Source organism: Rhincodon typus, chromosome 9 (genome assembly GCF_021869965.1).
Source record: "Rhincodon typus isolate 14 chromosome 9, sRhiTyp1.1, whole genome shotgun sequence".
NCBI lineage: Eukaryota > Metazoa > Chordata > Chondrichthyes > Orectolobiformes > Rhincodontidae > Rhincodon > Rhincodon typus.
In genome coordinates, this window is record NC_063340.1 from 25,616,789 (window position 1) to 25,634,470 (window position 17,682).

General features: G+C 39.7%; 1 protein-coding gene across 1 annotated transcript in view; it reads right to left on the reverse strand.

Moving 5' to 3' along the window:
- Positions 1-2,114: 2,114 nt before the first annotated feature.
- LOC109934854 (centrosomal protein 43-like) overlaps positions 2,115-17,682 on the reverse strand; it is a 45,126-nt gene continuing 29,558 nt past the window's right edge. Inside the window, exons 6-9 of the mRNA XM_020533520.2 lie at positions 6,664-6,785; positions 5,302-5,344; positions 3,625-3,727; positions 2,115-3,256 (exon numbers count right to left, since the gene is read on the reverse strand). Of these exons, the coding sequence (XP_020389109.1) occupies positions 3,182-3,256; positions 3,625-3,727; positions 5,302-5,344; positions 6,664-6,785 (343 nt within the window). The 3' untranslated portion in view covers positions 2,115-3,181. The remainder of the gene's footprint in view (positions 3,257-3,624; positions 3,728-5,301; positions 5,345-6,663; positions 6,786-17,682) is intronic.

Below are 17,682 nucleotides of genomic sequence, written 5' to 3' on the forward strand. Positions count from 1 at the left end.
GATGAACCTGTTAATGCTTAAGGTGAGGTGTGGGTGAAGGGTGAGCTGAAGGAGGACAGCAAACCCTGAGAGGCAGGGATGAACAGTATCAGAGATTAAGGAAGAGTGTGGACATTGTCCAGACGTGGGTGTGGGGATGGGGAGAAGCACAGACGAGGTAGCTGAGGCATGGTGGGCATTGTCAGGCATGAGGGAGAGGTTGACCATTGTTGAATGTGAGCATTATCAGGGTTGAGGGGGTGAAATTGCCAGGATAAGGCTGTGCAGGTTTCTCATTCTGGAATTAATTTACCTCTTGGCCTCCTGTCTATTCATCACATGATTCAAAGTGGAACTGAGATGCTAAGTGGGAAATTACACTGTAGTCTGCATTTTTGCAACTGACCAGAAAAAGCACCACTTCACCAACTCCTATCTAATTGCATAATTAATATATTTGCCCAATAAAAATCTGTAGAACTCTGTCTTGAAAACTTTATTGATCACCTTTTGAGGGTGATAATTTTACCTTTCCATTAATCTTTGGGTGAAAACGTGCTGAATGATCCAGTTCCAATTTCAATATTGTGGCACCTTTCTGAATTCCTTTTATAAGGAAATAACTTCTCTTTATCTATATTGAATGTTTCTATGATTTGAAACAATTGCGTAAGGGCTTTAAGATCCTAGAGTGATCCCTAGCGATGTCATGGAGTTTCCCCTTACTGGGCATAAATATCAATGTGGACAGTTAAGTTAGAGTGAAGAGAGAAGCACATGTACAGAATAATTTTAATGTAACCACACAACTCAAGCCTGGTATATCTCTGATTACCATGTGTATTTAGTATAAATAAGGAATAAAGAGTTCTAAAGAAGCCTAAGCTTAAAGACAGTTCTTGACCTTGCCTTCTCTTCAACCAGTTTGTCTTGGAACCCCAATTCTTAGATGTTGGCATAAAACTGCTTGATAAAAGAGGAACAACTAGATCAACCCTCAATCTTCTAAATGCAAATTAATATGCAAATACAACCTATTCTCACAAGTTTGATGTGGCAAAACCCACCAGCCACGTGTCTTTATCTGATGCAGTAATGTATATGTTATCTTTCACAGAATAAGGAATTAAATGTGGATAATGTAGTATCCAACAGACTTTTAATGTAGCACACTAATATATACAAGTATTACATCCACACAACGATGTGTGGGTTCACATTGAACTATTTGCTAATAAAGAGTGATATGCTTCCATGAGTGCATCATGCTTCAAGTGATCCTCAATAAGATTGCATCTGGGACCTTTATACCCTCAGGCCACATGCTGTGATGCAATGATAATGTCATACACTTATTCAGTAAAGGTATATGATATATGTGTGTCTTAAAGATGTATTGACATATTGACCATGCAGCATAAGTTGACCTTTTAGTCCCCAGAGATAACAGTGTGGAGGTGGAGGAACACAGCAGGCCAGGCAGCATCAGAGAATCAGGAAAGTTGACGTTTTGGGTCAGGACCCTTCTTCAGAAATGTGGAGGGGGAAGGGAGCTGGGAAATAAATAGAGAGGAAAAGTGGGGCTGGGGAGGGGAGGTGGGATGGTGATAGGTGAGAAATGGTGACCCATTTCTGAAGAAGGGTCCCGACCCAAAATGTCAACTTTCCTGCTCCTCTAATGCTGCCTGGCCTGCTGTGTTCCTCCAACTCCACACTATTATCTCTGATAATTAATTACAGATCACATTCAGGATAACAAGGTATCCTCTAACTTCTAAATAGGATTGAAAAATATTAAAATAAGATTTTGTTACTGAAGCTTTCTAGTTTTAATATATTGATATATTGGGGGAAGTTGTGCATATTAACACTCTGCTCAGATTGCAGGATGCACTTTTAATTAACAAGCAACAGGCAAAATATCGAGGCCAAACCTAGGTTTTTGAGTGTAGCTGAGGCCTTCAATAATTTGCAAAATGGAGTATTCAAAAAATTCAGAAAAAATCCAAATGAGTAATTTTGTGAAATTTAAAGTTTTTCCATTTTATCTAGAAGAACTACTGGTTTTTAAAAAAGGGGCAAGTAAAAGAATATCAATATCAATAAAAGAACAAACATAATTCTCACTGCCTTGAGAACATGCATACACACTTTGAACAGTGACTGTCAGTTTATTTGAATGAAATACAAATGTTAATCAACAGCTCCAGGAATCTCCATACTTTAATTAATACAATAAAAATAAGATAGTGTGCAGTTGAAAAGCAACCCCAGTTCCACGACAGGCTTTGCTCAAGGACGTGCACATCAGATGATATCAGCATTTAGCAATTTTGCATCCTGCCCACTCTCTTCCAAAGGTGCTGAACACCCTGGGATAGATTTCTAGGAGAAACGGCAGTTTTCTGATTTTTCAATAACATGGTTGCACTTCATCTGTGAACCTAAAAAGCAGTGGCTGATCATACAACCATCAAGGTCTTATTCAATGCCCATACAAACAAATCCAGCTTCACAGAGTAACAAAAGTAGCAGGAAGTATACTTATTTCCTTCATCACAAACTCATTCCAAAGTTAACTGAATAGCATTAGCTGCTGCTCCAGAGTTTGGAATATTATAAATATTAATAATAATGAATAGGCAGCCAAATGCCAAAAAAGAATTCAAACAGATTTAATACAAACCAATTTAACACTAAATGTTATTACCAGTAATTGATTAATGTTGCATTTTTGGGAAATAATTACCCATTTAAAAGTTTTCAAGCAGCCCTAAAAGGATTAGAGAGCCTTGATAAGACGTTATGCAATAAAAACACATGGAATACTCAAAAAATAAATCTGCATTAAAAATAATTTTTACTTAATATATTTTTACACATTACAATTTAGGACCACACTGATCCCTTCTAAAAGAGTATAGGCCTCTTTTCATGGATACTCAAAGACAGTCTGAGGACACTTTCAGACCCCCCGCACTGGCACTACTTAGTACCATTCTGATTGCATCACTTTTGAGTGTTACACATGGTCTTTGGTTTTCATTTGGATTAACTGAATACAAGAAATTCAACCAACTGTCTGCTAACGGAGGGATTCTATCAGCCTAATTCCATCGACATTGCTTCAGAACAACAGAAGTGACAAAAAAAAAACTACTCATTTGTCTGTACAATAAATTAATTATTCATTCTGAAACTACTATGCAACCTCCTCTATATAATCTGCCACATCACTTAAGTGAGAAATGGTGTGGTCCAGTGTCAAATCGTCGAGCTACAAGATATAAAACAAAAGTCACTAAAACACTTTCACAAAAAAAACAGCAAAGTTATTGCAAAATGTATTAACTTGTTTTAAAATCACACAGAATAACTGAGTTTAAAAACTATTTTCATCTAAAAAATTAAACTAATTTTAAAAAGACTTATTTTAAAATGAATAAAAATAGATTGTCATTAAAGTTTGCATTAAACTCTATTAGCTTCTTACAGCAATGAAACATTTATATTCAGTTAATACTTAATCTGTCACTATTCCTTGATAAGAATCTATTCTCAAAAGCCACATTTTATTAGATTTCAGAAGGCAGTGATACACCCAGTTCTTCAATATTCTTATTTATACTCAGTAGTTCTACAAACCTTATCATCGGTACAAAGATCTTCCCCCTCCACAGAAATATCCTCCTCAATTTCTTCACCAATGCTCACTTCACTCTTGGTTTTATCTGAACGTTGACTGCCACTAAGACAAAGACATAGTGACAATGTCATTGGATTAGTACCAGGCTAATGTTCTGGTGGAAAAAAACAAAGCTGCTGGAAAAGCTCAGCAGGTCTGGCTGCATCTGTGAAGAAAAAAAATCAGAGTTAACGTTTCGGGTCTGGTGACCCTTCCTCAAAACTGAGGAATGTTCTGGGGCCATGGGTACAGATGCCACCATGGCAGTGGGTGGAATTTGAATTAAAGTATATTTACAATATAAAGACTTGTCCCAATGATTGTGAGGAAAACGTATCATTCTTCGTCTGGCCTACATGTGACTCAAACTCCTGCAACGTGGCAGACTTTTAACTGCCCTTTGAAATGGTTTGGTGAATCAACAGGTTAAAGGGCAATTAGGGATGTGCAACACCGCTGGCCATGCCATTCACATCCCTTGAAAGAATAAAGACAAAAATAAAGACAAGAGGCTTCTTCAGGGTTATACAGTCAAAAGACTTCTTCAGAGATGAATGGTCAAGAGGTTTCACAGGGGACGCAACGGTAGATATGAATTGGAAACATATTTAGGGAGTTACACATTCCTAGTTATTTTTCTCTGCTGCTGATGCCTCACATTACAATACAATGCCCACGTTTGGTGCAAACAGATTATTCTTACACTGTACACTTCAGCTGAATACTGAATAAAACCACCTAGGACAATGGTAGCAGATGCAATTGAAACACTACCACCTTAAACTCCCCTCTAAGCAATCACCATCCTGGATTTAAACTATACTGCCCCTGTTTCATGATCACTGGTCAAAGACCTAGAACTCCCTTCCCAACATAACTGTAGACATAACTATGTAACATTGGCTGCAGCAATTCAAGAAAGTGGCTCATCACCACCTTAAGGGCAATTAGAAATGGATTAAAAAAAGTGCATAGCTGACAACAAGGAAAATCTAGAGTATATCTTAATAAAGGGAAAAGGAACACAGCCTTTATAATTAGTAAAAAGAAAAACAACTATTATGGCGCTAACTAATACTGAATGTTTAAGTCTTACAAATATCACCACACCGCTGTTAACTCCGGCTTGTAACAAGGTCTTCCCTTTTCTGAATGCTTATAAATGTTTACATTTTCATCAATACTGTGGCCAGACCTGAACACAATATTCCACATGTTTTCTAACCAATTTGCATCTCTCTGAACATATGATAAGAACATAAGAAACAGGAGCAGGAGTAAGCCACCTGGCCTGCCAAGCCTGCTCTGCCATTCAATAAAATCACAGCTGATCTTTGTGGACTCAGCTCCACTTACCTGCTTGTTCACCAGGGACTAGATTTATCTAGGATATCTGGTCGGCATGGACAAGTTGGACCTAAGGGTCTGTTTCCATGCTGTATATCTCTATGACTAATATAGAAACTTTAGTGCATTTCAGAAACTTTTAAGTACTCAAGTATTTCAACAGACAGATCCTCAGAAAAAAGTTAATATTCTGACTACTGACCAAATGATTTACTCAGTAACAGAAAGTGTGCCTTATTGCCAGAATATGAAAATAAACATTTAAGTTAGGATGATAAAGTTTGCACTACCTAATGAAATCATCATCGTAATACTCTTCTTCATCTCCTGTTCCTAAGATAGAGACTTGAAATGAGAACTTCTGCAATAAGTTATGTGTTAAAATACTGTTTCTACTGACTGTTCATGTAACCATTTTGGATTGCTCATATTACTTTTACTGACTGAATCCCTATGAAAACTTTTGTTCATCACTACTTTAAGATTCTCAACTTTGGTTTTATCACTGCCAACAAACAGCAAAGCCATCGGAAAGTTAACTCCTGGCAATTTCAGTAATTACTATTTCTATCAGCACCTATAGAAATTAGAAAGAGCATTTTAAAGTTAATCTGCAGTGACCAATATCCATTAGTCATTGGTTCAGTATGAGGCAGAATGCTGTTTTCATTATTTGAAAAAAAGTTTCCCAATGTGACTGAAAACTGAACATGGAAAGTAGGACAAATGAATTTGAAGAGTGACTTTATGCACAAGATTGAGTGCTTGAGGTTAGAGGAGAGAAACAGAGACATACACAGAATGGGGATGAGAAAACCTCATTAGAAAGGAGAGGTAGAAGAACGCAGGAGTCAGACATCAACTGTAGCATTAAGGAAAATAAAATTAGGAGGCAGAATATTGGGAGAATGAGAAAATGCCTAGAGAAATGAGCCTTGTAATTGTCTCCTGATTAATGATGGATCAAACAGATACACAGATGACAAGTTAATGAGGAGGAATTCCCTATTAAGACCCCATTGAAAAACAGGTAGACAAACAGGAGGCTGGAAGAACACAGCTGACCAGGCAGCATCTGGAGGAAAGGAGCAGTCAATGTTTCAGGTATTACCCTTCTCCAGTCCTTGCTGTGTTCTTCCAGCCCCCTGTTTGTCTACCTGGATTCCAGCATCTGCAGTTTTCTTGTCCCACTGAAAAACAACCTTTTCAGTTTTAAATGAAACAAAACAAACAGAACACAGGTTCCAAACTAGTATCAAAATCCATCACAGAGTTCAACTCCCTCTTCCCCATAACATTCCCTTAATCACCTTTATGGCACAGTCAAGAAAAGTTGAACTTATATAACTGATCAGAAAATAAAATCTGAACTTTCAACATTTTGACAGATTATGAATTTAAAGAACAATCTTTTGAAATTTACTGAAAAGTTTTTTTTCGTAGTGTTAGAGGACAGAAGAGCTGCACAGCACAGTGCAATGCACTAGAACCTTTATCTCTACAACCTGGGTCTGAATATAGCCCAGACTAACAAAATAGGATAGTAAATGTTATTACACAAAATTATCCCAAAACCACTCATCAATTAACAAGAATAGTAGAGTTGAATTATTTAAATTCATCATTTTAAAGGCCAAATAATTTCAACCTACCTTTTATGTCAGCATCTTTTACAGGTAGTGCTCCTGCTAGAGACTCTGAGTTTGCATTCACAAGGGGGACATCTGAAAGGGATGTAAGGCCACCTGTTGGTTTACTGTTCAAGTCTGCATGCCTAGTCATCAAAAAACAAACAAACGAACAGTGAAGCAGTTGATTTATTTACTACTCCAAAGAAAAGGGTGTGAACTGTACGTAAGCTTGCAAAATTTCTGGTTATTGAAGATTATCACAAGTACCATTCCAACGTGTCAGAGCTGTTCTTTAACCAATGAGCCAGACTTTTTTTTAAAAAAAGTATCTTCACAATTTTTTTCCTGTGGGAAATAGTGGGAAAGTAGTGAAAGGATTTCTGGGCTAAGCAAGGGACTTTACAAGGGAAGTGATTGCTAAATCAATATAACAAAGATTTAAACCTACTGTTTCCACATCCACCCAAATTCAACTGAAAACAGCAATTGTATAATTCATTTATAAGTCATTTTCTTTCCAAATGGCTGCTCTGGTACATGATTGAAGGCAGTTATAAGGAAGTTAGCATTATTATTTGGAAATGTACATATGTAATGGCTGCTTTTTTTAAAAAAAAAAAAAAAATAGCTTTAGATGCAAATACAACCATGCTGCACTAGGTTTGCTTCAAGTCAGGTCTACTGATGTCACACTGCAGGGTGACTTAACCATTTACATTGCAGTATTTCAGCACTGGCATTGGCACCATTAGTTGGTTGATTTTAATGAATGTTGCTTTTTGCTCCAAGCCCCAATACAACTGCATGTCATGGTCATCAGTTAGCACAATAGTTCTCACTTCCAAAGACAATTTGGGCAAGAATCTATTAAAAGTGGACAAATCAAACAAATCATTGGACTGCTTTTACATTTGCTGGCTGCCACATCACACCGGAACTATCACCTCTTAGGGTTCCTTACTGTCAGTACATGGCCTATGCACTTGACATCAGGCATCATTAATGTAATTTTTTTTCTTCTTCAACTTCAGGTTCATTTGGCAAACTCCATCTAGCAGTCGCACTATAATTTGATCTTGATCATAAGTGCTTTCTTTGATTGTATCTCTGCATCAATAAACTCGCAGATCATCCATTATAGTTTCTACTCCATTAAGACCACTACCTGTCTCACATTGTTGGTGCTGATTCCCCTCTGGGGCCATGAGAATGTCAAATGGTACGTGTATTTATCTGCATCTCCCAAATGGTATCTGGAATGTAATTGAAAGTGGCTGTTCTTGTTCAGTTTTACTTGCCAATAACCATCCTTTGCATCTTGGGTAGTAAGATTTTTGACTTTTAAAATTGTGGCAAAATTCTTTTGATAGTTGGCATAGAGAAATGAGTTATTTCCAGAGCTTTACTGAAATCCTTTAGGTGGACGCATACTCTTAGCTCTCCAGATATTTTTTTTCTGCTATTGTACTGCTAATCTATTCTGTATATTGTCACTTTCTCAATTACTCCCTTCTTTTCTGCTCTCTACCTTGTCAGGCTGGCCTGGAGGGCAAGTGGAACTTTCCTTAGCAGATAGTGAATTGCTCCTACCCTCTCACCTACTTCAAGATGTTCTACAGGAAGACATTTTAACTCTGTTAATATGACATTGTACTCCTCTAAGATCTGCTAATCTGTCCATGGTTTAACATGCTACAACATGTTGCAAAGCTCTTTTGGCATGTTGAGGATTAGCAGCCCAAGCTTTGGGTTGGTCTGGCTGAGTAGCATTTGCTTCCTCTCAATGGTCTGGAACTCCAGAATCTCATTCTTGTCATTGTTTTGAGCTTGTAGAGAAATCTGTCCTCTATGCAGGAGTATGGTGACATCATACAGCTTCAAACTTATTTTCAAGGGCTTCATATTTGGATTGTTGAGCCACTTCATACAGGTCTCTGATGGTCATGATATTGTATGACGCACTAATGTTGGACACCTTATGGTGACCTATGCGCTTCTCTACAATCATCATTCCAACAGTCACCAAACCATTTATTACCTCTCAACTTGTTGAATGATGTTGTATGATGTCAAGTGATTCGTCAGTAAAGGCTACCATGCTATTCACCTTAATTACTTAATGTACCTGCATGATAATTTTCTGCATTCTTTACATGAGAACACCCTCTTAATATCAACACATACAAGTATTATGACTGAGTAAATGATCTTATACTCCACTGCAACCTCGTTTCCTACTCATTTGACTTATTTATATCTCTTTGGAGCCTCAGGTGTCCTCTTCATTATTTATAGAGTTTTAAATAATTCCGTTATATTTTTATATCTTTCCTGTTCATATGCTTTAGGCCACAATTATTAAAGGAAAATATGTCACATACTTCTTTTACCACCTTTTTTTAAAATCTGTACTTGGATCCATGAAACTTGTCAAAATTGACATAGCCAGTTTCTGGTAAAATTCAGCCTGAAAACTTAGTTTAGTGATGTGGATTTCAGACCATGAGTACACTCAAATTCAATTAAATGAATTGTTAAGAATTACATAAAATGTTAAAGGGAATAAAATCCATATACACAAATCACGTCATATCTTTTTCAACAGCTTTACCATATTTGAATTACAACAGTCTGCGGTTAGTAACTTGTTATGCTGCCTTTCTGCAAGAGACGTATTTAGCCCTTTTTGCCAATCAATTGATTTATCTTGGCAAGCATTTTTATCCAGGTTAGAAAGTAGCTGGTAACTATTTCAGTGAAGTTTCCTTTTCCATTTTATTAGGTGCCTGGACTCAAGCAATTTCAGCAATCAATTCAATGAGCATAATATTTAGGTGTGAAACCACTTCATCAGATGCTGATGCTCAAGCTTTTTCACAGTCATAATTTACTCATGTATTTCTGGTGTACCAACCCATTTACAAAAGCAAGACTATTGCAGAAACACCAGGCTGAATTTTCACTTTTGAGCTTGCTTGCTGCAAGGCAGGTCAGCATTCTTCAACTCATGAAATAAGTTTTACAATGGCTTTTTATCCAAGCCACAGCATAAGCACTCAATTTCCTGAACAATCAATGTATGGGTATGATCATGATCCATTTCAACTGCTGAAAACTCAATATTTAAAGGGGACCCCCCGCCCCAACAAGTGACAATGAACGCATTCTGTAACTGCTAGCTGAGAGACAATTTATCGGTATACTGATGAAGTCTCAAGAAGTGAAAGCTCCCCACTCTGATTCTCTGAAACATCGCTGGAGATCAAGCTGTGAACTGTAAGGGATTGTAGCATAATACTGTTCCCCTTGGACAGGAGGAAGAAGCTTGCCTTTGAAATTAAGCACTCATGCCAGGAAGTCGTCGAACAGGCAGTGGTGTTGCTCGTGGATGTTTTACCGCAGGAGATTCAATGTCCTTACCAGGATAGGAATCGATCTTTCAAGTGGCACACCCCAATCAGCCCCCTCCAGCATTCTCCTGCAAAACACACCTTTACAGGTCCACCCATTTTGCCCTTGACGCAACTCCTGTCCCCATCTGGATAACTACCACTGACACTCACATTTCACTTCACCACTCATTTTAAACAACTGCTCCTTTAACTCCTCTCACTTTCTTCAGATCAAAGGTGTGGCCATTGGTACTCGCAACAGCCCCAGTTATGCCTGTCTCTTTATAGAGTACATGGAACATTCCTTGTTCCAATCCTACTCGGGTCCCTCCCCACAACTCTTTCTCCAGCACATTGATAACAAACTGTGCTGCTTCCCTCTCTTGTTTGGAATTGGAAAAATTTATCAACTTTTCTTCCAATCTCCATGCTGCTCTCACCTTCACTGGTCCATCTCTGAGGTGTCCCTTCCCCTACTTGACATCTCGGTTTCCATTTCTGGGGATAGGCTGGCCACCAATATCCACTACACACCCACAGATTCCAACAGTTACTTGAACTTACATCCTCACACCCTACTTCTTGTAAAGATTCCATTTCATTCAGTCTCCTCCTACACACCCTCAGTCTCCGTTGCACCTGTTCTGATGATGCTACTCTCCCCAGGAGGGCCTCAGAAATCTTCACCTTTTTCCTCAACTACGGAGTCCCTGCTACTATGGCTGATGGGGGTCTTAGTAATTTCCAACCCATTCCCCCAGCTTCTGCACTCATCCTTTCTGTTCCCTCCCATGACACCAATAGGGTTCCCTGGTCCTCACTTTCCACCCCACCAGCCTCTACATTCAAAAGATCATAAGCCACCACTTCCACCTCCTTCAATGGGATGCCACCACCAGACAAATATTCCCCTCCCCTCCATTGTCAGCATTTCACAGGGACCATTTCTTTTGGGATACCCTGGTCCACTCCGAACACCTCTCCACCGCACACCACATACCACACATGCCCCCTCCCCCTCCCCCTCCCCATGCAATTGTAGAAGGTATAACACCTGCTTGTTTATTTCCTCTTTCCTCACTATCCAAGATCTCAGACACACATTCCAGGTGAATCAGTGATTTACCTGCACTTCTTTTAGTCAACTGTATTCACTGCTAACAATCTGGCCTCCTCTCGTGGGAAGATGAAATGCAGATTTGGCGACCACTTTGTGCAACACTGTGTTCTGTCCTCAAAAATGACCCTGAGCTTCCAGGTGCCTGCAACTTCAATGCAGCACTGTGTTCCCTGGCCACCGTTTCTGTCTTGAGCCTGCTGAATTGCTCCAGCAAAGCTGAATGCATGCTGGAAGAACAGCATCTCATTTTCTGCTTGGGGAAGATGCAGCCTTCAGGATTCAAAATCTAGTTCAATAATTTCAGAATCTAAATATCTTTTTGAATGTTACTTTACTCAAACCCACACCCCAGGCCCTGTCATGACATGGGCTGCTTTCACTGCAGCTAACCGATTTTCATCTATTTACAGTCCCCATTATCAACTTTTCTTTCTTCCTGGCATATTATCATCCATCCCATTTTGTCTACTTGTCATTTGCCCTCTGTCTGGATTCCATCTCTGACTAATCTGCTCACACCTTCCCTTCCCTACACACCCACCCACTCCCTGTCTTTAGCATATATACCACTTTTTCCTAACTACTATCAGTTCTAAAGGAGGGTCACTGGACAACAAACATTACCTCTGCTTCCTCTTCACACATGTTGCCTGATCTGCTGAGTTTCTCCAAGCAATTTGTTGTTGTTTCACTCACCTCTATCTCATTGTCATTTCAGCCAAATCTATCAAAACTTCCACAGTGTTGTCATTTCAACATCCTACATATTCCATTTCTCACATCTATATCTTTTCATCCTCCCTCTGCAGAAGAATGCACAAAATATCAGGGTGAGGGGGAGAACTGGGGTTAGCCCATCAGTCATGCCCACTCCCACTGTTATGGAGGGTAAAACTCTGGAGATAAGCAGTTTTAGAATACAGAACTGATGTCAATGCAGAGATGGAACCTCCAGAATACCTGGTGACACATATCACACTGCCATCATGTCACTTAAATTGACAAGATGTCAACAGTCACTGAAATAAAATATTCAGCACTGCTCACTTTGAACTCTTTCACCTAATTCTCTCTTTCATCTCCCAAAAGGTCGTTCAAAAAAAATCACCCTGTTAAAAAGGTACTTTGATCAACTAACCAAAAATTTGGAAAATAAGAACACTTGTCACAGATTGTCAAAATGCTGGTCTGCAGGCCAAGTCACATTCCATGCAAACTACTGTCGCAGAAGTTTCCTTTTCGATCAGTTATGGTGGTAGAATTCTCATTTCCCACGTAGTAAGTTCTGCCTGCCCATGTTCAAGCCAAAAATTTCACAGAGGGTTTCCCTCCGTAAGAGCAGTGAGATTTTTTTCCCATATTTCCCAAATTATATGCCTACCACACCCTCCCCCAACAAATATGGCACCCCTTTCATTCAATGAAAAATTAATAGACCCATTCTCTCATTTACTGTACCTGCAAAAACTCGGCACTGTTAGGATATCATGGAATGCAGCGATATCCCTAGTGTTGATGCCATCCTTTCTGAGCCTTTCATGCACTCAGTCAAGTGCTCAGACCTGAGCTATCCTGCATTGTTCCTGACATTTACCCTGGATGCAATATAGGACGAGAAATTGGAGCCCTTCTTTGTTATCAGGAACCTGGAGGTTATGGTTGGCAGGGGGATGCAGGGAAAAGATGTTTTCTTCCCCCACAACCAGTAAGGCACAACACCAGAACCTGCCACTCTGTTCCAAAGTTGCCTTCTGGGTCAGTGAGGTCTCAGCCATTTGACAGAAACCATGTAGTGGAAGGAAGAAGGTCAATGACTGCCTCCAGTCTGCCAGGGTAACAGCCACCATATTCTTTCTGTCACTTCATACTCACTCCATCTGTGCTGGTGCACACACCCCACATGAAGGCTTACACTATACCATGCTCATCATTGCATTCAACACTTTCTCTCTGTCACCCATGCCAACCTCGAATCTGAATAAACAGCCTCTGCACTGCCTACTCACTCAGTCAGGAAAATTCACTGTGAAAGAGAGACAGGATCGGTTTGAACTGTATTCACTGGAATTTAGAGAGGGGTGGATCTGAGAGAAACTTATAACTTACTGATAGGACTTGACATGGTAAATGAAGGAAGGACGTTTCTGATGATTGGGGATTCCAGAGTAACAGGTCGTAGTCTAAGGATATAGGATAGATCATTTAGGACTGAGATGAGGAGAAATTTCTTCACAGAGAATGGTGAGCTTGTGGAATTCTCTACCACAGAAAGTGGTCGAGGCCAAAACATTGAATGGTTTCAAGAAGGAATTTAGATGTGATTCTTATTCTAAGGGAATCAAAGGGTATAGGGAGAAAATGGGAACTGTGTATGAAGTTGGATGATCAGCCATGAAGGGCTGAATGGTCTGTACCTGCTCCTATTTTCTATACTTCTTTGTTTTCATCCAACAGCACTAACAGCTGCTCCAGCCACGTTCCTCACTTTCACTCCCTCCCTCTCTCTCTCATTCCAAGAGAAAAGAGCCCATGCGTGATGTGCTGCTTGACATGAGGCTCCTCACGCCTTACAAGGTTAGGATTCTAGTGCTTAACATCCCAAGTGGCTGACTATGTTAAAGCAGGTATCAGAGACTGTCCTTAACTTATTGGAACTCACTTGAATTAAGGCTGTCTCTCCTGACATGACGGAGGACGGAGGACTGCTGAAAACCATAAGTTTCCTCATTTTGTGTCTGCACTAAACAGCAAAGTAAGATAGAAGTACTGTGACCTGCTTGCTCGAGCTGAGGTGGCAAAGTGCACAAATGCAAGGCAGAGATGCTGAATGTGTCTAGGTAGGCTCAAAGATAGCAAGCATTCATCCCTAACATGCGGCTGTGAGCTGGGTACCCATTTCGGCATTTAAAGCAGCCTTACAGCAGTATTGCAATGATAGTTGCTGGTATGCCTTGAGTTGCAACTTTAAACTGCAGAGGTAAGGTGTAAAAGGATCAGAGATATGCCAGGATGATGCAGACAGACTGATAAGCGTCCGATGCTAAAGTCTGTGGATGTAGGGTGTGTGTGGCTGGCACATGAGGCATTCCCCTGAGATGTTGGCGTTAGGTGCCCAAGTTGGAAGTTTGAAAGAGCAAGCAGTTAATTGGAGGTGCCAGGTACCCACTCTGACTTTCATGTCAGGAACTCTTGGCATTTAATTCCCTGATGGTGGATGGTAGGATAGGAAATTGCATATTAATGAATCAAAACGCGCAGTCAATGCTAACAAGCAGTAAACACTTTTCATAGATATCTCAACATTGCCCAACAAGAGTAGCATCTCAATGACCAGATTGGAGTTGGAAAATGGAACTAATTGTTTCCAAAGTGAGAACAGCCTCGCTGGATGTTTCAAACAATTCTCCCTGATTTCATACTGTTCTGACCAGGTGTTCAGTTCAGGAGAACAGTTTCCTCTAGGCACGAGATTTAATTTTTCAGTTTAGAGAAAAGCTTTCACCTTTGCAGGAGAGCTTAAGTTTGTGAAGTCTCCAGGCTGAGCATATTTATCTGGAAGTTCTTTAAATTTTCAGAACTGCAAAGTTTAATCAATTAGACCTGGAAAGAAGTTATAAAACGGTCATAGCAGTCTGTTCTTAGGAAGGGTCATATCGAACTCAAAATGTTAACTCTGTTTCTCTCTCCACAGATGCTGCCTGACTGGAGTTTCTACAGCACTTTGTTTGATTTGATTTCCAGTATCCACAGTACTTTGATTTTATAAGAGAACTGTAGAGAGTCATTCAAGTAAGAAATTAAATTTATAATTATGCCAAACAGTGAAAGCAGCATGCACTAGACAGGGCTAAGTGATCCCACTACCAACAGACCAGATTTAAGTCCTGCGTCCTGCCACGTCCAGTCATAGTGGTGGAAATGTAACAACTAATGTGAAGTGGAGGCTCCACAAACATCCCCGTACTCAACGAAGGGGAAGTCCAGTACACATCTGTGCTAAACGCAAGGCTAAGATATTTGTATCCATTTTTAGACAAAGATGCCTAGTGGATGATCCATTTAGGGCTCCTTCAGTGGTTCCCAGCATCACAGATCCAGGTCTTCAACCAGTTTAAAATCAACTCTATGTGATATCAAGAAATAGCTGAAGGCAGTAGATGCTGATGGGCCCTAACAATATTCAGGCAATAGTACTGAAGACTTGAGCTCCAGACCTTGCATGCTCCTAGCTAAGCTGTTCTAGTACAAGAACAACATATTTATGACAATGTGGTGTGTATAAAAAGCAGAACAAATTTAACCCAGCCAATTACTGCCCCAACAGTCGACTTTAAAACAATCATAAAGTGAAAGGCCCAAGTCAACCTGGAGTCAATGAGAATCGGTGGGAAGATTCTCTACTAGTTGGAATCACAGAAGAAGGTTGTTGTTAGTCAATATTCTCAGGAATTCCTTAGGGTGATGTCAAAGGCTCCAACCATCTTAAGCTGCTTCATCAATAACCTTCCCTCCGCCTCATAAGGTCAGAAGTGGGAAAGTTCCCTGATGATCACGTCATGTTCAGCACCTCAGATACTAAAGCAGTCCATGTACACATGAAGCAAGACCTGGACAACACCCACGCTTGGAATGATAAGTGACAAGTAACATTCATGCCTCACAAAGTTAGACAATGAGCAACTCCAACAAGAGCAAATCTAACCATTGCTCCTGAAGGTTCAATGGCATTATCATTACTGGATCCCTCATTATCCCTCACATCAGGTGTTTATCATTGGCCCAGATCACTTCCTGGTCAGTCATATAAATACTATGGGTATAAGAGAAGGTCAGAGTCGAGGACTTCTCCAACAGATAGCTCATTTTCTGTCTCTGAATACCTGTCAACCATCTACAAGGCACACGTCATAAGTGAAATCGAATGCTGTCCCCTTGCCTAGATTCTTGTCCACTACCTTCAACACTGACTTCCTTCACCATCAATGCAGAATGGTAGCGGTATACCATCTACAAAATGTACTGTAGTGACTCCCAACGATCCTATGACAGGATGTTCTTAACTGGCAACCTCTACCACCCAGAAGGACACGGACAGCAGATGCATTAGAACACCACTTCCTGCAACTTGCCCTCCAAACCATATACCATTCAGACTTGGAACTACATTTCCAGTCCTGCACTGTTGCTGGGTCAAAATCCTGGAATTTCCTTCCTTACAAGTCCAAGAACTGCAGTGGTTCAAGAAGGCAGCTCACCACCGTACCTTCCAGGGCAATAGTGATGCTCACATCCCATGAGCAAATAAAAAAGAAGTTGAGAGAAGAGTGATGTTTTTCTGTGATTTCAATATCTGTAACAGATACTGCTGGGAAACAAGATGGAACCTTGTTCTGCTGTTTAAGCAAAACTTTCCAAACTGTCTTATCATATATAAAAACTTTGTTAGCTCTTATCTTGTGTAATAAACTCACAATTTTTGCTAAAGAATATAAGCACTCAAGTAGCCATTACAAAAATCAAATTTATGATTTGTCAAGCTAGCTTTCAATTGAAGATCTGATTTGTCCTGTATTACCATTGGCTGGGATCATAAAGCAAGATTGAAAATCACTGAATTTAACAAGGATTTGTTTCTCTTTTACAGAAACAAACACATGGAAGTACTGGACATAAAACAGGAGTATCTTGATGAAGCAGATTACAGATTGGATTTTCAAAGTGGCTTTGAATGTTGCTGGGACTGTTCGGGGGTGGAAGACATGATAACAGATTAACCTTAATCAAAGACTTAAAATAAACTGAGTGTTGGCAGATAAACTGAAGGTAAGAATAAAAGCAGAATCACACCTGAATGAGATACTTAAAGCAATTATCTAGCATTCAGAACTGAAAGGAGGGAACCCTGAACTTGATGCATCATTGCCAAACTTAACTAAGATTCAGCTAGGATTGAAAACATTTGACTTAGAGAGTTAAAAAAAGAGATATTGAAAGATTTGAATGGAAAGAAAAAAAAAAGCGTAGGAAAGAGCAAAGGAAAGAGAAGTGAATGAAAAGTGAAGTGCAATAAAAAAGGAGAATACAACGAACAGGAAAATGGAATTTAAAACACATGAATACCAAAAAGAGATAAGGAAATCTGACGTGACTTGACAAGAGAAAAGGTTACAGTAAAGGAAAAAAGAATGATTCCGATTCCAATGAGGGATGTGATTTAATTAGAAATCTACATTTGCCATTCAAACGTACACAGGAAACAGAGTTGAAAGAGATTTCACCCCATTTAAAAAGGCAACTGGGAAGATGAAGTGGTCAAAAGATGTCCGGACTTTTAATATTACTCACTTTCACCTGGTCTATCTCTGACTCCTCCCTTCCCTTCCTCGACATTTCTGTTTCCATTTCTGGGGATAGACTGGCTACTAATATCCATTACAAACCCACCGACTCCAACAGCTACCTGGACTATACATCCTCACACCCCACTTCCTGTAAAGACTCCATCCCATTTTCTCAGTTCCTCCGTCT